We start from the raw sequence: 24,264 nt of genomic DNA, 5'->3' as shown, positions 1-24,264 counted from the left end.
CCTGCACTTTAGCCCTAACCACCACTCATGCATGTTTGCCACCATTCTCAAAGGCAGGTTGCACTGTAACTGAAAGTGTGTGTGCGTGCGTGTGTGTGTGCGCGTGCGCGTGCGTCGCTGCAATCTCATAATTGATCATCTGCATTTAATAGAATTAAGGGTTTTTAAATGTTGATTAGTAACACACGGGTAAAAAACATGAAATCAATGTGCCACATACACTGAAGCTGCACAGTGGGATGGAATCACCGCCAATGAATATAGCTAGTAGTAAAAACCTAAAAGTAAAGTACACATGGCCACAATACAAAATATTTTTCAAAGATTCCAATGAATATCAAAAATCTATCAAGTTTCCTTTCCTCTCCCATTCGTTCCCTGCCCCACAAACAAAAACCAAAGCAAAGTCCTGCATTAGGAAAATAATCATGTACTGCTGCTGCGTTCGAGCCTAGAGGATCTCCTTGTGAAGTCTGTTGTGTGGTGGTGTATTACAGGAAGGGGCCAGCAGGGGGCAGTCTGCTGGCCTGGGTTATGACTGGAGCACTGGAGGGCCACAGTCTGGATTAAAGGGACAGGCTCATCCCGATATCAGCCTGGAGGTGCTGCTGTGGCATAAGGAGGAAGAGGATGAGAGGTCAGGGTGGGGGACAGACCAGAGGTGGCATTCTGCTGGTTCAGTGTCCCTAAAATCTCAGGTGAGGAGGGGAGACAGAGAGAGAGTGGTCTTACAAGCAGTCATACGGGCAACCCATTCTCAGCCTCCTGAACAAAGTCACTGCAGTCACAGTGAGCATGGTTCAGTCTCCACCGGGACGACCGCCTCCTCAACAACTCCTTCTCCTCTTCATCACCTCTCTCCCTGCTCTCCTCATCCTCTTCCTTCTCATGCAGAGTGAGCTGGTTGAGAAGAGGTGGGGCACGGTTCCAGTCTGAGCTGCCCTCCTCAGTTGGAACTAGGGGAGAGGAAGAGGAAGAAGAGGAGGGAGAGGGAGAGCGGTGCGGCCCTCCATTCAGCCCCAGTGCCTCCCTCAGGACCTCGGCCCCAGCCTCTCTCAGCAGGAGAGCAGGGGTGGCCAGGGTGGTCAGGTAGATGGCTGAGGTTGATTGGTCCGTTGATGACACCAGGGCGTGGTCTCTTCCTCCTCTCCCCTCCCCGGGAATTACGTTGCTGCGGGGCCCGTTCGGCTGGTGGTTGAAGTTGCCGAGCAACGTGAACATCCTGTCCACGGTTCCGCAAAAGTTGTCCCAGTCCTCCAGGCTGACGTTGAAGTTGAGTTTGAGATCGTAGGCGTGCTCGTCAAGTCTGTACAAGGGTTCAAGTTCTGACCAGTCCATTCCCGTTCCCCCCACAGTGGGCACTTCGGGTGGGGCCACTCTGGCCTCATGGACCCTATCCCTCCCAGCCTTCCCAGATCTGTCCTCTGATGAGACAAAAGCACACAGACAAAAACAGTGTCATCCACAGTAAACCTCTGGCACCTGTTATGTCTGTATCTCTTCCCGCCAGCACCACGTGAATGGGTTGATGCTGAGATATTCACATCAGGCTCTAGTATATCAGGCAACTATAGAGATAAATCACAAAACACAGAGTATCAGAAAGAGACATTATAAGAGACCATATGAAACGTCATAAAAGAGAAAAGTCAACCAATAGACAGAGATGATAAGATGATTAAGGCAGATGTGTTGGGCGGTGGGGGTGGATGACGCCCTGGTGAGATGTGAGCAGAGCTGTGCAGGTCAGAACATCCATGCAGAAAGACAGGAGAGTGAGAAAGACGTGGTTATAAACTAGAACTGGCAGAGATCAGCATGCAAGCCTGGACGAACCCAGAGTTGAAAAAACTACAGAGAAGGAAGAGAGGAAAGAGAGGAAGAAAAGCTCAGTTAGAGGTGACTGGTGGCATCGTGAGGACCAGATGGGATGTCCAAACTCACAGTGATTTGGAGGTGGGCTTCTTCACTTTTGGCCACTTTCTGCGTTGAAACTGCCTGATGCACAAGCGACAATAAGACAGACTGTTACCCAGCCCGTTCAAGCAGAGGAAAATAAGCCCTCAACCCTCTCCCATCCTCAGTCAGAAGCAGTGCAGAGACAGTCAAGCATACATACAGTGTAACCCCCAGGTTAGAAAAGTGCCCAGTCCCCCAAACCAGCTGTCATGCAAAGATGCAGAGGAAAGCAAGAGAAACTGCACACAACACCAAAAAACACCCTCGCCCCACACGTACAGTGCATTTGGAAAGTATTCAGACCCCTTGACTTTTTCCACATTACAGCCTTATTCTAAAATGTATTAAATTGTTTTTTTCCCCCCTCAATCTACACACAATACTCCACAATGACAAAACAGGTTTTTAGAATTTCTGCTACAAAAGAAAAAAGGAAATATCACATTTACACAAGTATTCAGACCCTTTACTCAGTACTTTGTTGAAGCACCTTTGGTAGCGATTACAGCCTCAAATCTTCTTAGGTATGAAGTGAAAATCTTGGCACACCTGTATTTGGGGAGTTTCTCCCATTGTGCTATGCAGATCCTCTCAAGCTCTGTCTGGTTGGATGGGGAGCGTCACTGCACAGCTATTTTCAGGTCTCTCCAGAAATGTTAAATCGGGTTCCAGTCCGGGCTCTGGCTGGGCCACACAAGGACATTCAGAGAGCCTTGTCGCGAAGCCACTCCTGCGTTGTCGTGGCTGTGTGCTTAGGGTCGTTGTCCTGTTGGAATGGGAACCTTCGTCCCAGTCTGAGGTCCTGAGTGCTTTCATCAAGGATCTCTCTGTACTTTGTTCCGTTCATCTTTCCATTGATCCTGACTCGTCTTCCAGTCCCTGCTGCTGAAAAACATCCCCACAGCATGATGCTGTCACCACTATGCTTCACCGTAGGAATGGTGCCAGGTTTCCTCCAAACGTGACGCTTGGCATTCAGGCCCAAGAGTTCCATCGGGGTTTCATCAGACCAGAGAATCTTGTTTCTCATGGTCAGAGTCCTTTAGGTGCCTTTTGCAAAGTCCAAGCGGGCTGTCATGTGCCTTTTACTGAAGAGTGGCTTCAGTCTGGCCACCATAAAGGCCTGATGGGTAGAGTGCTGCAGAGATGGTTGCCCCTCTGGAAGGTTCTCCCATATCCACAGTGGAACTCTAGAGCTCTGTCAGAGTGACCATCAGGTTCTTGGTCACCTCCCTGACCAAGGCCCTTCTCCCAAAGGGTCTGAATACTTATGTAAATAAGATATTTCTGTTTTTTATTTTGAATGAATTTGCAAAAAAATTCTAAAAGCCTGTTTTCGCTTTGTCATTATGGGGTATTGTGTCTAGATGTTTTATTTATTTAATCCATTTTAGGATAAGGCTGTGACGTCACAAAAAGTTAGAAAAGGGAAGGGTCTGAATATTTTCCAACTGCACTGTATGTATTCTCTAAGTGTTGTGTATTTTGTCAATGTATTCTAGACCAAGTATGTGTGCTAACTTTTAGGAATATTTATATAAATCTTATATATATAGTACTAATATCTAATAAATCGTTAAGTGCTGATTGGTGTTCAAGTCAATGAGTAAAGATACCTGTATTCATCAAAGCTGCTTCGTTCTCTGCCTCCTGAAGAAGAGACAATAGCAGTGGTTAGAGAATATAGGAACAGATTCCTATCAATGAAGGCACAGAGACCTCGTTAAGAGAGGCTTTCAAACGCTTTAGAAAGAGCAGTCCTTTTAAAGCCAAAATGTTATCTGAAATTCAAATAAATACAAGTAGAAAAAGGTTTTCAGGAACAAAACACATTCCGAAGGGAGCGGTTGTAACTGTTTCCAATGCAGTTCAAGATCTGATACATGAGAAGTAATGCAAGAACAGAAATCCAGGCATGACTTGGGTCTGGTGGTGAGGATGATGAGGATGAGGATGCCAAACAGAGATCATTCGTCTGTAGTCACAACCCACAACAACCTGGCATAGTGTGTGTGTGTGTGTGTGTGTGTGTGTGTGTGTGAGAGAGGAACTCACCCAGCTCTAGGTTGCGGGGGTTGCACTGCTTGTGGCCCTTGCAGCTGCGGAGCTCCATGAGTTGAACGTGGAGCTGGTTTAAGACGGTTCGGTCCAGCGTGTTCACAGCATTCATCAGCTACACGGAGAGAGAGAGAGAGAGAGAGAGAGAGAACGAGAGAGAGAGTGTACAGGTGGGTCTAACGTCTCTTATATAACAGCTGATTTTCACTTTGCTATCTTGAAACAGGGCAGCAGGCTACCCGCTGGGCGCAGATGTCAATTCAATGTCTATTCCACATTGGTTCGACGTCATTTTATTGAAATGACGTGGAAACAACGTTGATTCAACCACTTGCCCCCAATAGTGAATGTTAGAAGGCATCTTTACAGAGGAGTGCTTGCGGTGAGGATTGAATACTGACCTGGTAGGGATCCGTGTTGAGGTCAAAGTACTCCAGGAAGCCAGTAGCAAACTCGCAGAAGAGGAAGTTGTGTGTCTCGTTGATGGTCCTCAGACACCAGTAGGTGTTGTTGTTGGCACTGGTGCAGGCACAGAACGGACCCACTGCAGACAGAGAATAGTCAGTAATGCTAGTGTGAGTATGTGTTTGTGTGTGTGTAGTCTCTTACTTGTCCAGAAGGGGGCGGTCTGCCAGTGCTGGTTGTCGTGGGTGAAGCAGGTGAGACCAGGCATGCTACAGGTGTCGTTGTTCCTCAGACGTTTCAGCAGCTTCCGCATCTTCTTCCTCCTCTTCTGCTCTTTCTGTAACCACGCCTTCTTATCCTGACCCTTCCTGATGACGTCACACACACATAGAAATACACACATCACACAGTGGCACATTCAAATACACACTGTAGATATGCAATCACTACACAGGCAGAAGCACACAAACAGTATATGTCCCTTTCTTATACACAAACCCACCCCCTTACCTGAATGGGTGAATGCTGCCTCCTTTGTGCCTGAGCTTACTCTTGTACTTAGACTTGTAGCTGAAACACAGACAGATATTTACATAATCAGTCTTTATGAGCATGGAGTAAACCTCTTCAAGTCTGGCAGACAGCCGTTATCGTCACTGTAAGCACATCTAATGCTGCCATTTAGTATGTGGAAGGATATTGGTAATAAAACGATGGATTCCTAAGAGGATGTTTGGTCCTTACATGTAGTGGTTGCAGTCACACTCCTCTGGGCGGGCTTTCTTCAGGTGACCCCTAACCTCTCTTAGGTTCTTGATCTTTGTTTGCAGGGTCTCAATCTAACAGAGATGCAGGGCATTAGATCGAGGAATATCACAACAATGAGGGCTTCTGTAGCTCCGTTGGTAGAGCATGGCGCTTGCAATGCCAGAAGTTGTTTTACCGGGGCCACAGGTATGTAAAATGTATGCAGGCATAACTGTACATCGTTTGGAATAAAGTGTCTGCTAAATGGCATATGCACTGAGTGTACATAACATTAGGAACACCTGCTCCTTCCATGACTGACTGACCAGGTGAAAGCTATGATCCCTTATTGATGTCACCTGTTAAATCCATTTCAATCAGTGTAGCTGAAGGGGAGCAGACTGGTTAAAGAAGGATTTGTAAGACAATTGAGCCATGGATTGTGTATGTGCGCCATTCAAAGGGTGAATGGGCAAGACAAAAGATTTAAGTGCCTTTGAACGGGCCAGGTCCTCCGGTTTGTCTCAAGAACTGCAACACTGCTGGGTTTTTCCACACTCAACAATTTCCCGTGTGTATCAAGAATGGTCCACCACCCAAAGGACATCCAGCCAATTTGAAACAACTGTGGGAAGCATTGGAGTCAACATGGGCCAGCATCCCTGTGGAGCTCTTTATAAGGTATCGATAGAGTTCATGCCTCGACGAATTGAGGTTGTTCTCGGGGAAAAAGGGGATGCCAATCAATATTAGGAAGATTAGGAAGGTGTTCCTAATGTTTTGTGCCCTCAGTGGATTCAACACAGGAACTGAATCTGAGGATGTGTGTGTCAATAGCAGACTTTATTCAACTAAGTAATAATTACACAATCATTGATGCTGTTCATAATTGTCATCGATTTCATTGTCAGTTATTGATTGTCATGACACGATCACTGTGACCACTGAAGATAATTAACTGCATTGAGGAATAAAACATCAGTTATGTGAGTGGCTGAGAAGACTCACCTCGTGATCGATGTGGAGTTTGTGGTCCTTCCAGGCCTGCAGGGACTTATAGATCCCTGTATCACACTTCACTGTGTCATTGGCCAGAATAGAGCACCTGAGGACAGGATACACACTGAGCATTTAGCCTAATCAATAACTAACACAACAACACACTCAACATGCAGTACTAACACACTACAAACAAACCCACCCATCCACATTGAACATCCACACACTCCCTGACCTGTGTGTGACTTTGATTCCAGAAGATACAATAGCTAGACTGTTGCTGCTAGTCCTGGGGGTGATGGTGACAGTGACCCCCATGCCACTGAAGTCGTCCTCAGTGTCGTCGCGTGGGGTCCTGGCCCCAGCCTGGCTGAGGTTCCTGGGGGCCGGTACAGGCTGGTATCCATCCTCCAAGTCTACAGCATACAGGTCCCCTCCTATCTCCATCTCCACAGAGCGGGAGTAACGGTTACGGGCGTAGCTCTTGATGGCTTTCATCTCTGTCAGGAGGAGGGCAGGGTGAGATAGTGGAGGGATTGCTACAGTCAGTATATAAACCCTATCAGGCCCTATGATACTCATTAAAGGTGAAATATGTAGAAATCGCTCTGCCATTTACTGGTTGACAAAATTCTATCATGTTCACCTAATTTCAGTTCATGTGACAAAACAAGCCTTCTATAATGTAGAGCAGAGGTATTCAAATCTTACCATACAAGGTCCGGAGCCTGCTGGCTTTCTGTTCTACCTCATAATTAATTGTACACACCTGGTGTCCCAGGTCTAAATCAGTTCCTGATTAGAGGGGGGAAATTAAACAGCAGTGGAATTGGCTTTGAGGTCCAGATTTTTATTTGAGGGGTGTAGAGCATCATTGATGTAATGGCTCTCGTCGGAATGAGTGGACCAAAGCGCAGCATGGAAAGTGTTCATGATTTTATTGATCAAAGAAACACTCGAGCAAAGTAACAAAACGAAAGTGAACAGTTCTGTCAGGTAAACAGATACTAAACAGAAAATAACCACCCACAAAACACAGGTGGGAAAAAGGCTGCCTAAGTATGATTCCCAATCGGAGACACCGATAGACAGCTGCCTCTGATTGGGAACCACACTCGGCCAAAGACAAAGAAATAGAAAACATAGAATGCCCACCCTAATCACACCCTGACCTAACCAAATACAGAAATAAACAGGCTCTCTAAGGTCAGGGCGTGACAGTACCCACCCCCCCAAGGTTCGGACTCAGGCTGCAAAACCTGACACTAAAGGGGAGGGTCCGGGCGGGCATCGATTCATAGCGGCGGCTCCAGTGCGGGTCATAGACCCGCCTCCGCCCGCAGATCCCTCCGCTTAGGTGGCGGCCCTGGTGCATGGACCTTCCCTGGACGAACCGGGCCACAGATCATCGCCGGAGGAACCAGACCACCGATCATCGCCGGAGGCTCCGGACTGGGGACCATCGCTGGAGGCTCCGGACTGGGGACCACCGATCATCGCCGGAGGCTCCGGACTGGGGACCGTCGCTGCAGGCTCCGGACCATCACTGGAGGCTTCGGGCCATGGATCATCACGGGACGCTTCGGGCCATGGATCATCACTGGAGGCTTCGACACATGGATCATCACGGGAGGCTTCGGGCCATGGATCATCACTGGAGGCTTCGGGCCATGGATCATCACTGGAGGCTTCGGGCCATGGATCATCACTGGAGGCTTCGGGCCATGGATCATCACTGGAGGCTTCGGGCCATGGATCATCACTGGAGGCTTCGGGCCATGGATAATCACTGGAGGCTTCGGGCCATGGATCATCACTGGAGGCTTCATAAATGGAGCTGGAACAGGTCTCACCGGACTGAGGAGACGTACTGGCAGCCTAGTGAGTGGAGCTGCCACAACACATCCTTGCTGGATACCCAATCTAGCTCGGTGAGTGTGGAGAGCTGGCAACGGTCGCACTGGGCTATGACGGCACACTGGAGGCATAATGCATAAAGCCAGTGCAGGACACACTGGACCGTGGAGGCACACCGGAGGTCTGGAGCGCAGAGCTGGCACAACTCGTCCTGGCTGAATACCCCCCATAGCCCGGCAAGTGCGGGGAGCTGGAACAGGCCGCACTGGGTTGTGCTGGCGAACTGGGGATACCGTGCGTAGAGCTGGCGCAGGATAGCCTGGGCCGAAGAGACGCACCGGAGGCCAGGAACGCTGAGCCGGCACAATCCCTCCTGGCTGAATGCCCACTCTAGCACGGCAACTGCGGGGAGCTTGCAGAGAGCGCACTGGGCTGTGGCTGCTCACCGAAGGCTTGTTGCTCAGAACTGGATAACACTGTGCTTGACCAGTCACTCACTCCCCACGGTAAACACGGGGAGTTGGCTCAGGTCTGAACCCTGACTCCGCCAATCACCCCGTGTGCCTCCCCCCAAAAGTTTTTGGGGCTGCCTCTCGTGCTTACTTCGTTCAACTCGTAATGTCGCCGTTCCGCTTTAGCTGCCTCCATGTCCTCCTTCGGACAGCGATACTCTCCAGCCTGCACCCAGGGTCCTTTCCCGTCTAAGATCTCCTCCCATGTCCACTCGTCCTTTTGAACACGCTGCTTGGTCCTTCTTTGGTGGGTAGTTCTGTAACGGCTCTTGTCGGAATGAGTGGACCAAAGCGCAGTGTGGAAAGTGTTCATGATTTTATTGATCAAAGAAACACTGAACAAAGTAACAAAACGAAATCGAACAGTTCTGTCAGGTAAACAGATACTAAATAGAAAATAACTACCCACAAAACACAGGTGGGAAAAGTATGATTCCCAATCAGAGACAACGATAGACAGCTGCCTCTGATTGGGAACCACACTCGGCCAAAAACAAAGAAATAGAAAACATAGAATGCCCACCCTAATCACACCCTGACCTAACCAAATAGAGAAATAAAAAGGCTCTCTATGGTCAGGGCTTGACAATTGAACTATATACACAATGTATTAATAACTAAACACGCATTGTATTTTTTGCTGTTTGAAGCTGGTGTGCAAAACAGAAAGTAAAAAGATGCAAAAGCTCAACTTAACCACAGAAATCATAGAAATAGGGAACATAGAACAGACCTACCACTTATCACACTTGCTTTCAAGTAGAATGACAGATTACATTTTTATGTGAATTTGTCTGGGTCGCCCACAAAGTTACACAACCTTTCAATAATGACTGTGGGTGAAGTTATTATTGTCTCCACAAGGTGACGCCCACATTCCACATCCGTGACAAGAAGTGAGACTGCGTTCATGCAAGGTTGAGTGAGTGAGGTGAGGACCATTTTGTAAAGCAGAATTTTGTGTGTGTGACAAGAGTGTTTGTTTATGAGTGCGAGAGAAACACATTCTTTCCACTCCACTTACTCTTCTTGGAGAGCAACTTCTTCTTCTTCAAGGTGCTGAGTCTGAAGCTGGGGTGCTGGTCACAGTTACAGCCATCATGCTCTGTGTTGTGCTCCGCCTTGTGCTGGGGGTAGTACTTGGACTTGATGTTGGCAGGGCCATCCTTCCGGGTTGCCGACATGCTGGCCATGCCCTTGCACTTATACAGCCTCAGCTTCCCTGTGGCATCCTCCAAACACTGCCACTTCTGCAGGGAGACAGAGGAGAGGGGGACATAAGATAACACTGAGAGAAACCTATAGTGTGTCTTTACACACACACACACACACACGCGCGCCGTGCTTTTCGAGGTGAAATGACTTGCAGGTGGAAACAAGCGGCGCTAAGTAGCCTCAAATGAACGTCCATTCCCCCGTCTGCGATGTTGTTGTCTGCAGTTAACAGGTGATGATGACAAACCATGGCACGGCAGAGAGGAGAGGACCTGCATGTGACAAGATCCTCGTCTCTTCCCCTTCTCATCTCTGCTCCCACACCGTCCCATTCTGTCATAATGAACAGGCAGCTACAGCACAGTAGTGTACACAGACAGAGGACCAAGCAGGGCTGCTGCAGCTCAGTCTCCATCTATTTATGACACAGAGTCTGTTGACACTTTCTCTGTCTGTGGTTACTCTACAGAGAGAGCTTTCTAATGAACATATTCGATGTCAGATGGGGAACGGGAGTAGACGTGTCAAAGAGGAAATCCAACAGGATCCAAGAGAGAATAAGAGAGCCGCTGACAGTGAGAAAGGACTTTCTACTTCAGGAGAGACAGGAACAAAAAGAAGTGAGAGTGGGGGAGATTGATAGGTTGGATACAGAGACCCCTCGGGAACTACTGTTCAATGGTCAACGTTGTTAAGATAGATCTAAGAGCTTGGAATGGCAGGTGCGTTTGATCTGACAGCTAAAGAACTGTCACACACACTCCCCCACTGTCTGTCATTAGCGAGGTGGAGGGGGTGTTCATGTGTGTGTGGCCTGGGGGGCATAGCTATGGCAACAGACCTGACTCAAAGCCTAATCACCTGAAACACAGCTCTTCAGTTTCAAAGGTTGGTCCTCCTGTCTGTCTGTCATTGGGGACAGAGAGTGACAAAAGCACCTGTCTATCCTGTCTACACCCACTGAGAAACCAACCTGCAGGGTATATACTCCACTCCTTCCCTATACCTCTCCAAAATAACAAAACCCAGCAGCTCACTATCTCTCTACACCAGCAGGTGATCAAGAGGATACAGAGCCATTTTAAGTAGAATGTCAGACATACCAATTAACTGATACTAATGGAGGTGGAATGCCAAGAAGAGATGGATGATTGGAAGTGACTTAGTCGGAAAGTATTCAGACCCCTCGACTTTGTCCACATGTTGTTTCATTACAGCTTTATTCTAAAATGGATAAAAAATATTTTGTAACTCGCTCATCAATCTTTCTCCTATTCTTCTCTGCAGATCCTCTCAAGCTCTGTCAGGTTGGATGGGGAGCGTAGCTGTACAGCTATTTTCAGTTCTCTCCAGAGATGTTCAAATCGGGTTGTGTCTGGGCTGTGGCTGGGTCACTCAAGGACATTCAGAGACTTGTTCTGAAGCCACTCCTACGTTATCTTGGCTGTGTGCTTAATTAAGGTTGTTGTCCTGTTGGAAGGTGAACCTTTGCCCCAGTCTGAGATCCTGAGCGCTCTGGAGCAGGTTTTCATCAAGGATCTCTCAGTGCTTTGCACCGTTCATCTTTCCCTCGATCCTGACTAGTCTTCCAGTCCTTGCCGCTTAAAAACACCCCCACAGCATGATGCTGCCACCACCATGCTTTACTGTAGGGATGGTGCCAGGTTTCCTCCAGACGTGAAGCTTGGCATTCAGGCCAACGAGTTCAATCTTGGTTTCATCAGACCAGAATATCTTGTTTTTCATGGTCTGAGAGTCTTTAGGTGCCTTTTGGCAAACTCCAAGCGGGCTGTCATATAACTTTTACTGAGGAGTGGCTCCCGTCTGGCCACTCTACCATAAAGGCCAGATTGGTGGTGCTGCAGAGATGGTTGTCCTTCTGGAAGGTTCTCCTATCTCCACAGAGGAACTCTGGAGCTTCTTCAGAGTGACCATCGGGTTCTTGGTCACCTTCCTAACCAAGGCCCTTTTCCCACGATTGCTCAGTTTGGCCAGGGGGCCTGCTCTCGGAAGAGTCTCGATGGCTCCAAACTTCTTCCATTTAAGAATGATGGAGGCAACTGTGTTCTTGGGGACCTTCAATGCTGCAGAAATGTTTTGTTACCCTTCCCCAGCTCTGTGCCTCGACACAATCCTGTCTCGGAGCTCTGAGGACAATTCATTCAACCTCGTGGCTTGGTTATTGCTCTGACATGCACTGTCAACTGTGGGACCTTATATAGACAGGTGTGTGCCTTTTCAAATCATGTCCAATCAATTGAATTTACCACAGGTGGACTCCAATCAAGTTGTAGAAACATCGCAAGGATGATCAATGGAAACAGGACACACCTGAGCTCAATTTCGAGTCTCATAGCAATGGGTCTGAATACTTATGTAAATAAGGTATTTCTGTTTTTAATCTTTAATACATTTGCAAACATTTCTAAAAAACAGTTTTCACTTTGTCATGATGGGGTATTGAGTGTAGATTGATGAGGATTTTTCATATATTTTAATACATTTTAGAATAAGGCTGTAACGTAACAAAATATGGAAAAAGTCAAGGGGTCTGAATACTTTCCAAAGGCACCGTGTCAACTGTCAAGCGTCTTCATATGTCTTAAGTGTCTTCCGTCTAGAGTGTTATGCTTGTGCATCTGTGAGTCTGAGTGTGTGTGTTACTGGGAATTTGACTGTTAATTCAAGTGTGACCATATAATGTGTGTGTGCCTGCTGCCTACCTGTCCCAGCTGTTGGCAGGGTGTCTGGTACTCTGCTCTCTGACACAAGTCCTTGACCCGCTGGTACTTAGGCAGGAAGTTCTCCTCCTGGGCCACATCCTTCCCTGGAGGCGCATCACGTATGTGAAGCAGCTTCCTGTGATAACACACACACACACAGTTATGGAACTGTACTGAACAAAAATATAAATGCAACATGTAAAGTGTTGGTCCCATGTTTCATGAGCTGAAATATAAAAGACAGCAGGAATTCCATACGCACAAAAAAACATATTTCTCTCAAATGTTGTGCACAAATTTGTTTACGTCCCTGTTTCTGAGCATTTCTCCTTTGCCTCCCCCCCAACTGCTCGGGTGACAGGGCCAGCACATACTGCCAAAAGGTAGATTCAAATATTACAATTGAGAGTGCGTTAATAAGTACAAATTCACAGCGCCGACTCGTCCAAGTAGGAGAGGAATGGCTGCCAGATTTGATCAAATGTTGATCATTTATTGTTCAGAATATATCTAATTCTTTCATTGCCAGATAATTTAATGTTCATTTCTAATGTTCATTTAATTTCTAATGTTCATTTCATTTTAATGTTCATTTCATCACAGTCCATGTCAGAGCAAAAACAAAGTCATGAGGTCAAAGGAAGTGTCCGTCGAGCTCCGAGACAGGATTATGCCGAGGCACAGATCTGGGGAAGGGTACCAAAACATTTATGCAGCATTGAAGGTCCCCAAGAACACAGTGGCCTCCATCATTCTTAAATGGAAGAAGTTTGGAACCAACAAGACTCTTCCTAGAGCAGGCCGCCCCGCCAAACAAGCAATTGGGAGAGAAGGGCCTTGGTCAGGGAGGTGACCAAGAACCTGATGGTCACTCTGACAGAGCTCCAGAGTTCCTGTGTGGAGATGGGAGAACCTTCCAGAAGGTCAACCATCTCTGCAGCACTCCACCAATCAGGCCTTTATGGTAGAGCTGAAGCCACTCCTCAGTAAAATATATGACAGCCCTCTTAGAGTTTTCCAAAAGGCACCTAAAGACTCTCAGACCATAAGAAACAATATTCTCTGGTCTGATTAAACCAAGGTTGAACTCTTTGGCCTGAATGCCAAGCATCACGTTTGGAGGAAACCTGGCATCATCCCTATGGTGAAGCATGGTGGCGGCAGCATCATGCTGTGGGGACGTTTTTCAGAGGCAGGGACTGGGAGACTAGTCAGGATCAAGGAAAAGATGAACTGAGCAAAGTACAGAGATCCTTGATGAAAACCTGCTCCAGAGCACTTAGGACCTCAGACTGGAGTGAAGGTTTCCCTTCCAACTGGAGAACGACCCTAAACACACAGCTAAGACAATGCAGGAGTGGCTTTGGGACAAGTCTCTGAATGTCCTTGAGTGACCCAGCCAGAGCCCGGACTTGAACCCGATCTAACATCTTTGGAGAGACCTTTAAATAGCCGTGCAGCGACGCTCCCCATCTAACCTGACAGAGCTTGCGAGGATCTGCACAGAAGAATGGGAGAAACTCCCCAAATATGGGTGCGCCAAACTTGTAGCATCATACCCAAGAAGACTCGAGGCTGTAATCGCTGCCAAAGGTGCTTCAACAAAGTACTGAGTAAAGGGTCTGAATACTTATGTAAATGTGATATTTTCATTTTATTTTATTTTATACATTTGCAAACATTTCCAAAAACCTGTTTTTGCTTTGTCATTATGGGGTATTGTGTGTATATTGATGAGGAAAAAAAATATATTTAATCAATTTTTTGATTGGCTGAAATGTAAAAAAAGTGGGAAAAGTCAAGGGGTCTGAATACTTTCCAAATGCACTGTACGTGTGTGCAGTTTCTCTTGCTTTCCTCTGCATCTTTGCATGACAGCTGGTTTGGGGGACTAGGCACTTTTCTAACCTGGGGGTTACACTGTACGTATGCTTGACTGTCTCTGCACTGCTTCTGACTGAGATGGGAGAGGGTTGAGGGCTTATGTTCCTCTGCTTGAATGGGCTGGGTAACAGTCTGTCTTATTGCTTGTGCATCAGGCAGTTTCAACGCAGAAAGTAGCCAAAAGTGAAGAAGCCCATGAGGGAAAAAACAATTGAATCCATTTCAGAATAAGGCTGTAATGTAACAAAATGTGGACAAAGTCAAATGTTCTGAATACTTTCTGAATGCACTGTACGTCCAACCGGCCTCACAACCGCAGACCAAGTGTAACCACGACAACCAGGACCTCCACATCCAGCTTCTTCACCTCAGACCAAGTGTAACCACGACAACCAGGACCTCCACATCCAGCTTCTTCACCTCAGACCAAGTGTAACCACGCCAGCCAGGACCTCCACATCCAGCTTCTTCACCTCAGACCAAGTGTAACCACGCCAGCCAGGACCTCCACATCCAGCTTCTTCACCTCAGACCAAGTGTAACCACGCCAGCCAGGACCTCCACATCCAGTTTCTTCACCTGCGGGATCGTCTGCGACCAGCCACCCGGACAGCTGATGAAACGGTGGGTTTGGACAACCGAAGAATTTCTGCACAAACTATCAGAAACCATCTCAGGGAAGCTCATCTACATGCTCGCCGTCCTCACCAGGGTCTTGACCTGACCGCAGTTCAGCGTCGTAACCAACTTCAGTGCTCTCCTACGATGGCTTCAGGCACGCTGGATTAGTGGGCTCTTCACGGATGAATCCCGGTTTCAGCGTGTATGGCGTTGTGTGGGCGAGCAGATTGCTGTTGTGAACAGTGCCCTATGGTGGTGGTGGGTTTATGGTATGGGCAGGCATAAGTTACTGACAACGAAACACAATGACATTTTATCGATGGCAATTTGAATGCACAGAGATACCATGACAAGATCCCGAGGCCCATCGTCGTGCCATTCATCCGCTGCCATCACCTCATGGTTCAGCATGATAAAGCACAGACCCATGTCGCAAGGATCTGTACACGATTCCTCGAAGCTGAACATGTTACAGTTCTTCCATGGACTGCATACAGTATATCCAGCAACTTTGCACAGCCATTGAAGAGGAGTGGGACAACATTCCACAGCCTGATCAACTCTATGTGAAGGAGATGTGTCACGCTGCATGAGGCAAATAGTGGTCACACCAGATACTGACTGGTTTTCTGACCCAAGCCCCTACCTTATTTTTAAGGTATCTGTGACCAACAGATGCATATCTGTATTCCCAGTGAAATCCATAGATTAAGGCCTAATGCATTTATTTCAATTGACTGATTTCCTTATATGAACTGGAACTCAGTTAAATCTTAGAAATTGTTGCATGTTGCATTTATATTTTTTAGCTGTATATTCAGTAGGTTGTTACTGGATGGTCCAAGATGCTAATTAGTCATGACAATATTCTGTAAACCACAGCTTTGCCTGATTTGGTTTGATATCAAGTATCAGTAGGGTAATATTAACGGCAAGAAACTGATGAGGCATTGAGACTTTCCTACTCCATCCACTATTACACACTCAGATGGATGTAACCAGATGACTTAATTGGTACACAGAGACATTAAAAATAAACTGCAGTATGGTTATTTAAAACAGTGACATTATTACTCGTGACTCACCCTCTCTCCACCAGGAATGAGTCTCGCCACACCTTCCCCTTCTTGTTCACCTGGAACCTGAGAATCATGAGAGAAAAGGACAAATTGATCGGCCATCTCCTTCATTGACCAGGTTCTACATTCAGAATGCAATGTAACGCTTGAGGAAATCAGAATTCCTTCAGTCTGTAGAGCAGAAGCCTCCAGTGATTACCAAAACCAGCCCTGGGTCAAATGATCTCAAATGGAAAACTATTGACACCACACTTCAGGTGTTCTTTAGGAAAAGGATGGGGGAAAGAGTGATCGAATGTGGAAGAAAGTGTGTGGAATAAATTGGTCTCTTGTCTGGGTGCTCTGACCTTCTCCTGGCCGGGTGTTCAGATATGAGTTATCGATCCATCGACCCCCGCACTGCTCCCTCCCTCGCCCTTTCCTTCTCCCTCCCTCTCCCTCCCTCGCCCTTTCCTTCTCCCTCCCCCGCCCTTTCCTTCTCCATCTCTCCTTCTACCTCTCCCTCCCTCGCCCTTTCCATCTCTCCCTCTCCCTCCCTCTCCCTCCCTCGCCCTTTCCTTCTCCCTCCCTCTCCCTCCCTCGCCCTTTCCTTCTCCCTCCCTCTCCCTCCCTCGCCCTTTCCTTCTCCCTCCCTTGCCCTTTCTTTCTCCATCTCTCTTCTTTCATTGCCTTTTCTCTCGGTCTCCATCTCTTTCTCATCTCTGTGAGGGGTATTGGCATCACAGCCAGCAGTAGTGACCAGGCAGACACCCAGCACAGGTCTGCTCTCCTCCATCCCACCCAGTCTCTTGTCCTCCTCTCTTCCAAAAACCCATCCCCACATCAGACCAGCCAGCTAGCCTCCCAGCCTCCTCTGTCTGCCAGACAATTTCACAGGCTGGCGAATCCATCTCTCCCTGATTGCAGCTGCAAAGCTGGAAGAGGGAATAGAGAATCCCTCACACACACACACACACACACACACACACACACACACACACACACACACACACACACACTCATCCGCTGGTGAAAGACCTTCCTTCACTCGATGGCGTTGGCAGGGAAGCTCCTGTAGTTATTACCACAGGTCCCCGTTGACACATCTTGGAAGAATGGAGAAGGATTATTTCATATTTTCTTAGATTTTTTTTTCATTAACGAAAGCAATATCCAAGCTGGGCAGGAGGAAAAGGTGTCGCTGGGATGTGGATGTAATCTCAACGGATGCCATGGTAACCTGGCATGCCGGGCCAGGTCCACAGTTTTGAGGAAAACTCAGGTGTTAGATTTGGCTCTTTTGCAGTGATTTTACCAGAGTATAGCAGGAACCCTGAGGGAACTCAGACCTGTCAGTGGCCTGTGCCAATGTACGACTCATAATAATATAAATCACCTAGAGGATATATAGCTACTTCTATCAGTGATCTATGGCCTGCCAACATACAGAATACACATATTATATGAGCGTGCCATAAAATATCCATGGGCAGGATGTTTCCCTTTTGGCTCCATATCCCACCTGTTGACTGGTCTCTCTATGTCCAGCAGCTTGAGGATGGACTTGCCGTCCATGTCAGGAGGGACGTCCATGCCAGCGATGTCCAGGATGGTGGGTGCCAGGTCAATGTTCAGCACCATGTGAGGGTTGCTATGGAGACGCAGGGGGAGATAATGAGATAGAGGTCGTTACCAGGCATCATCAGATGGTATCTGGTCAGTTAAAGTCAGCTGATAAGAGAGAGGGAGAAAGGGGTCTGTGTGGAGAGAGACAGAGAGAGAGAGAGAGAGACAGAGAGAGAGAGTAGAGGAGGCAGGGGAAGATGACAAATAACTGCTCCAGAGATCTAGGCAGGAGGGAATATGACCCTCAGGACAGAGAGAGGAAAAGGAAGTGGGGTGGGGGGGTGGGGGGAGGGTATTTAACCCTTAAGGCGCCAAAAAAAAAACAGCTTCGAAAGGGAAAAAAAAGCACAATATTGTTTGTCCATTTTGAGACACTGTATTCCTCAGAATAGTCAGAATTAATCTAAGATAACTCAAGAAATCTGTCATTAATTTTGCAGTTTTTTCAGAGGACATCTTATTCAAGTAATTTTACATCTAACTCAATTTTTTAAAATGTGCATGAAAAAGAGTTGTCTCTTGTTGAATGACAACAAAGACTTCATTGAAGAATCCCGACTGTTGACCAATCACTGAGGGGAATAGACTTCAGCTACTGACTTCGGCTTGCCTCTAGAAAAATGTATGTGTGCCCGAGCAGCAGAAAAACACATTTACAGAAGTACAAAACGAACAAAAACATCACAAAATGTTTCGGCTGGGTAGCACGCGGGAGCCTTTAGGCTCTCACCCCCCTCCCTAAATCTTCCCCCCACTCCATCCACTTTTTCACTAACTGAGAAATCCCATGATCTCCTCGTGAAACGGCTTTTGCTGTCGTAATCTGCTTTTCCAGGGAACAGAGACACCGTGCCAGTGGTAAACAACACTAATGCCCAAAACCTTGTGTCGGACTAAGGGTAGGAGAGAAAATGAGAGGAGAGAAAGGGAGAGGAAGGAAAGCCAGAGGATTGGGGAGAGGTGGGTCCCGGTTGAAGCTGGGGTGGGGTGATAAGACTGGCTGTGCATTGCTGAGAGGTGATGACATCGAGCAGGAGCACAGAGGGACATGGATGATGGTCTGAGTGACCTAATCCCTGGCTCTACAGGACTTAACACCGAGTGGTGATGTTAAACCGACTATCTAAATCAGAGGTGTCGAATCCGTTTGATTAAATTTTATTTATTTAAAATGACTAAAACCAAATGTAAACTGTTGTCGTGTCTTTGGCTATTATTAAGTGATATGACATGCTATTCTTTAAAATAATTTCTCTGTAATTAATATTACCTGATTGAGCTAATCATGTAAATGTAATTAACTAGAGAGTCGGGCACCACAAAATAATATTTATAGAGCTGTTATCTTCCGAATAAACTCTTAAAGACCTAGTAATATTTTACATCAATAGCAGTCAATATTAATCGTCACCTTAATTCAGTCTCATCTGAAAGTTGTAAATTCTTGGTTATCTTCACGAACCCTGGCTAACAAGTTGAATCAGCAATACAAAATTGGGTTTAATTATTTATTTACTAAATACCAAACTATTCACACAGAATTACACATACACATAATTAATCATAACTTGATTACAAATTACGTCATAAAGGAAAACGTCCCTAGCAGGCGGAACAGATATGACAGCTTGTTACACAAAAGAAAAGGGGCTGGGTTTGAGTGAAAGAGCGGGAAGAGAGTAACAAAGGAAGAAGCTGTGCTATCGTAAATACAGTATCTTATGCATTCTAAATTACCGCCCATTTGGAAAAGGAAAATGCAATAAATATTTACTCTGAGCTGCGCTTCAGTAGGTTGGTGGTAGATGGAAGGCCGTGTTGCCAAACCGAGTCCTTTGAAGAATGTCTCTGGTGGTCAATTGGATACGTTGTAGTAACGTTGTTGTGTGATAGACGGGATACTCTTGTCTGTTCCTTCCTAACCCTCGTTTGCAGCTGCTGTTGCTAACTCAACGGCTAGGAGGTATCACTTCTGTAGTGAATAAGAGTTCAAAGTTCATACCATTCGCAACCAAAGCTCACGCTGATGTTGGCTTCGTTCTGTAGTTAATATCTGAACCATTCTGACATCGGAACGTCGTCCTCACATCCTCGGAACAGGAGGTTATATTGTCGTCAAGGCTTTTTATAGGACGGGAGAGGAGGGCGTGTTTGAAAAGTTTTATAACCCATGTCCCTTCACAGGGGTGGGCCACTGATTGAGCCCTAACCTTATGAAAACCCAAATCTCTCATTTGGAAGCTAAAATTACATTTAATCTCTTCACCAATAATTTTATATTCAAACATTTAAATTGAACAACAATTCCATGTGAATCCGATAACTCTGATGTGTAGACTTTCCACTGTAGAGTTTATGTCATCTTATCATTGATGAGAATGTCTCAGATGACAACTGAACTGACACGCTATTCATTAAGTACCACTGCATATGTTCAATGGGTCGGATTTCCAGAATATAGTTCATTTCCCCCCACCTTCTGATGTTCCCAGAATCTCTATGTTAACCAAGGGGTTTGCAAATGTAACATCAGTAGGGTAGAGAGAGGAAAAGGGGGGAAGAGGTATTTATGACTGTCATAAACCTACCCCCAGGCCAACGTCATGACACTGTGTAGAAATGATAACGAACCTACGTTGAGATTCTTGACCGTGTCCAGCTCACTAATAATCACCCAAATGAAAGCTAGACAGTCAAGGATCAAATAAAAATAAAAACGATGGATAGAGGACTATTTTTTGCTAATTTTGCCAGCAAGAAAATATAACCAATTTTGAGTACGGCCATCCGGACTTCGTTGAAGACTGAATGCGACCCCCGTGGCAAAATTAGTTTGACACCCCTGATCTAAATCATCCAAGCTGGATCAGGACGGAGTCTGGAGAAACAAATGAGATCTGTCTCTGTCGGTCCGTCCGTCTGTTGGTCCGTTCGTCTCTGTCTGTCGGTCTGTCTGTCTGTCAGTCGGTATGTCTCTGTCGGTCTTCTCTGTCGGTCGGTTTGTCATGCTGTCTGTCTGTCTGTCTGTCTGTCTGTCTGTCTGTCTGTCTGTCTGTCTGTCTGTCGGTCGGTCAGTCAGTCAGTCAGTCAGTCAGTCAGTCAGTTAGTCAGTCTGTCTGTCTGTCGGTCAGTCTGTCGGTCAGTCTGTCTCTGTCAGTCTGTCTCTGTCGGTCGGTCTGTCTCTGTCGGTCGGTCTGTCTCCGTCGGTCAGTCTGTGTCTATTGGTCGGTCTGTCTGTCTATATAGGTTGGCCTGTCTGTCTCTGTCGGTCTGTCTGTCTGTCTCTATCGGTCAGTCAGTCAGTCAGTCTGTCTGTCTGTCTGTCTGTCTGTCTGTCTGTCTGTCTGTCTGTCTGTCTGTCTGTCTGTGTCAGTCGGTTGTCTCTGTCGGTCTGTCTGTCTCTATCGATCTGTCTGTCTCTATTGGTCTGTCTGTCTGTCTCTATTGGTTTGTCTGTCTGTCTGTCTGTCTGTCTGTCTGTCTGTCTGTCTGTCTGTCTGTCTGTCTGTCTGTCTGTCTGTGTCAGTCGGTCGTCTCTGTCGGTCTGTCTGTCTCTATCGGTCTGTCTGCCTCTATTCGTCTGTCTGTCTGTCTCTATCGGTCTATCTGTCTGTCTGTCTGTCTGTCTGTCTCTGTCGGTCTATCTCTGTCGGTCAGTCTGTCTCTGTCGGTCGGTCTGTCTCTGTCGGTCAGTCTGTCTCTGTCGGTCGGTCTGTCTCCGTCGGTCAGTCTGTGTCTATTGGTCGGTCTGACTGTCTATATAGGTTGGCCTGTCTGTCTCTGTCGGTCTGTCTGTCTGTCTCTGTCGGTCTGTCTGTCTGTCTCTATCGGTCAGTCAGTCAGTCTGTCTGTCTGTCTGTCTGTCTGTGTCAGTCGGTTGTCTCTGTCGGTCTGTCTGTCTCTATTGATCTGTCTGTCTCTATTGGTCTGTCTGTCTGTCTCTATCGGTCTGTCTGTCTGTTTGTCTGTCTGTCTGTCTGTCTGTCTGTGTCAGTCGGTCGTCTCTGTCGGTCTGTCTGTCTCTATCGATCTGTCTGTCTCTATTGGTCTGTCTGTCTGTCCCTATCGGTATGTCTGTCTGTCTGTCTGTCTGTTTCTGTCGGTCGGTCTGTCTGTCTGTCTCTGTCGTCGGTCTGTCTCTATTGGTCAGTCAGTCAGTCAGTCTGTCTGTCTGTCTGTCTGTCTGTCTGTCTGTCTGTCTGTCTGTCTGTCTGTCTGTCTGTCTGTCTGTGTCAGTTGGTCGTCTCTGTCGGTCTGTCTGTCTCTATCGATCTGTCTGTCTCTATTGGTCTGTCTGTCTGTCTCTATTGGTTTGTCTGTCTGTCTCTATCGATCTGTCTGTCTGTCTGTCTGTGTCAGTCGGTCGTCTCTGTCGGTCTGTCTGTCTCTATCGATCTGTCTGCCTCTATTCGTCTGTCTGTCTCTATCGGTCTATCTGTCTGTCTGTCTGTCTGTCTGTCTGTTTCTGTCGGTCGGTCTTTCTGTCTGTCTCTGTCGGTCTGTCTGTCTGTCCCTGTCGGTCTGTCTGTTTCTGTCATTCTGTCTCTGTCTGTCTGTCTGTCTGTCTGTCTGTCTGTCTGTCTGTCTGTCTGTCTGTCTGTCTGTCTGTCTGTCTGTCTGTCTGTCTGTCGGTCGGTCTGTCCCTGTCGGTCTGTCTGTTTCTGTCGTTCTGTCTCTGTCTGTCTCTGTCTGTCTGTCTGTCTGTCTCTCCCGGTCTGTCGTCTGTCTGTCTGTTTCTGTCGGTCTGTCTGTCTCTGTCGTTCTGTCTCTGTCTGTCTGTCTCTGTCTGTCTTTCTGTCTGTCGGTCGGTCTGTCTCTGTCGGTCTGTCTGTCTCTATTGGTCAGTCAGTCTGTCTGTCTGTCTGTCTGTCAGTCAGTCAGTCAGTCAGTCAGTCAGTCAGTCAGTCAGTCAGTCTGTCTGTCTGTCTGTCTGTCTGTCTGTCTGTCTGTCGTCTCTGTCGGTCTGTCTGTCTCTATTGGTCAGTCAGTCAGTCAGTCAGTCAGTCTGTCTGTCTGTCTGTCTGTCTGTCTGTCTGTCTGTCTGTCTGTCTGTCTGTCTGTCTGTCTGTCTGTCTGTCTGCGTCAGTCGGTCGTCTCTATCGATCTGTCGGTCTCTATTGGTCCATCTGTCTGTCTCTATTGGTCTGTCTGTCTGTATCTATTGGTTTGTCTGTCTGTCTGTCTCTATCGGTCTGTCTGTCTGTCTGTCTGTCTGTCTGTCTGTCTGTCTCTGTCGGTCTGTCTGTCTGTCTGTCTGTCTGTGTCAGTTGGTCGTCTCTGTCGGTCTGTCTGTCTCTATCGATCTGTCTGTCTCTATTGGTCTGTCTGTCTGTCTCTATTGGTTTGTCTGTCTGTCTGTTTCTGTCGGTCTGTCTGTCGGTGTATCTGTCTGTGTCAGTCAGTCGTCTCTGTCTCTGTCGGTCTGTTTCGGTCTGTCTGTCTGTCTCTGTCGGTCTGTCTGTCTGTCCCTGTCGGTCTGTCTGTCTGTCCCTGTCGGTCTGTCTGTCTGTTTCTGTCGGTCTGTCTGTCCCGGTCTAGCTGTCTGTCTGTCTGTTTCTGTCGGTCTGTCTGTCTCTGTCGTTCTGTCTCTGTCGGTCTGTTTCGGTCTGTCTCTCTGTCTCTGTCGGGCTGTCTGTCTGTCTCTGTCGGTCTGTCTGTCTGTCCCTGTCGGTCTGTCTGTCTGTCCCTGTCGGTCTGTCTGTCTGTTTCTGTCGGTCTGTCTGTCTGTCCCTGTCTGTCTGTCTGTTTCTGTCGGTCTGTCTGTCTCTGTCTCTGTCGGTCAGTCTGTCTGTCTATCTGTCTGTGTCAGTCATCGTCTTTGTCTCTGTCGGTCTGTTTCGGTCTGTCTGTCTCTATCGATCTATCTGTCTCTATTGATCTATCTGTCTCTATCGGTCTGTCTGTCTCTATCGATCTATCTGTCTCTGTCATTCGGTCTGTCTGTCTGTCTGTCTGTCTGTCTGTCTGTCTGTCTGTCTGTCTGTCTGTCTGTCTGTCTGTCTGTCTGTCGGTCTGTCTGTCTGTCGGTCTGTCTGTCTCTGTTGGTCTGTCTGTCTGTCTCTATAGGTCTTTCTGTCTCTGTCGGTCGGTCGGTCTCTGTCAGTCGGTCTCTGTCGGTCTCTGTCTGTCAGTGTCTGTCAGTCTCTGTCGGTCGGTCTCTGTCTGTCTGTCTGTCTGTCTGTCTGTCTGTCTGTCTGTCTGTGTCAGTCTCTGTCTGTCTCTGTCGGTCTATGTCTGTCTGTTGATCGGGTCTCTGTCTTTCTGTCTGTCAGTCAGTCTCTGTCGGTCTCTGTCTGTCGGTCTCTGTCTGTCTGTCTGTCTGTCTGTCTGTCTGTCTGTCTGTCTGTCTGTCTGTCTGTCTGTCTGTCTGTCTGTCTGTCTGTCTGTCTGTCGGTCTGTCTGTCGGTCTTTCAGTGATCTTATGGAGTCATAAAGGGGATAGACCAGCTATATAGAGGATTCAGACGATTTGTATTTATACATTTGACTTAATGTAGGTACGGATGTAAGGATCAGTCCCACAGGGGTTAAGTCATCCACAGTACCCTTCCGAGTAAAGATAATACAGCCATACAACACACTCACCCCCACCTCACACAC

General features: G+C 47.3%; 1 protein-coding gene across 9 annotated transcripts in view; it reads right to left on the bottom strand.

The window, feature by feature from the left end:
* Window positions 1-1,298: 1,298 nt before the first annotated feature.
* Window positions 1,299-24,264, bottom strand: part of LOC115132167 (extracellular sulfatase Sulf-2-like) — a 189,243-nt gene continuing 166,277 nt past the window's right edge. For 6 of the 9 annotated variants that reach the window (XM_065020702.1, XM_029664476.2, XM_029664477.2 and 3 more), the window contains 14 exons: window positions 17,561-17,689; window positions 16,066-16,122; window positions 12,476-12,611; window positions 9,562-9,787; window positions 6,371-6,668; window positions 6,178-6,274; window positions 5,167-5,261; window positions 4,933-4,992; window positions 4,627-4,790; window positions 4,419-4,561; window positions 4,015-4,132; window positions 3,576-3,609; window positions 1,945-1,998; window positions 1,299-1,424 (listed from right to left, as the gene is read on the bottom strand). In XM_065020702.1, coding sequence (XP_064876774.1) covers window positions 1,394-1,424; window positions 1,945-1,998; window positions 3,576-3,609; window positions 4,015-4,132; window positions 4,419-4,561; window positions 4,627-4,790; window positions 4,933-4,992; window positions 5,167-5,261; window positions 6,178-6,274; window positions 6,371-6,668; window positions 9,562-9,787; window positions 12,476-12,611; window positions 16,066-16,122; window positions 17,561-17,689 — 1,642 coding nt within the window. In that variant the 3' untranslated portion in view covers window positions 1,299-1,393. The remainder of the gene's footprint in view (window positions 1,425-1,944; window positions 1,999-3,575; window positions 3,610-4,014; window positions 4,133-4,418; window positions 4,562-4,626; window positions 4,791-4,932; window positions 4,993-5,166; window positions 5,262-6,177; window positions 6,275-6,370; window positions 6,669-9,561; window positions 9,788-12,475; window positions 12,612-16,065; window positions 16,123-17,560; window positions 17,690-24,264) is intronic. The other 3 variants (XM_029664480.2, XM_029664481.2, XM_029664482.2) reach the window with 3 other exon arrangements.

Source organism: Oncorhynchus nerka, linkage group LG7 (genome assembly GCF_034236695.1).
Source record: "Oncorhynchus nerka isolate Pitt River linkage group LG7, Oner_Uvic_2.0, whole genome shotgun sequence".
Classification (NCBI taxonomy): Eukaryota; Metazoa; Chordata; class Actinopteri; order Salmoniformes; family Salmonidae; genus Oncorhynchus; species Oncorhynchus nerka.
The sequence above is the reverse complement of the archived record's forward strand: the minus strand, read 5'-3'. Positions and strand labels throughout refer to the sequence as shown.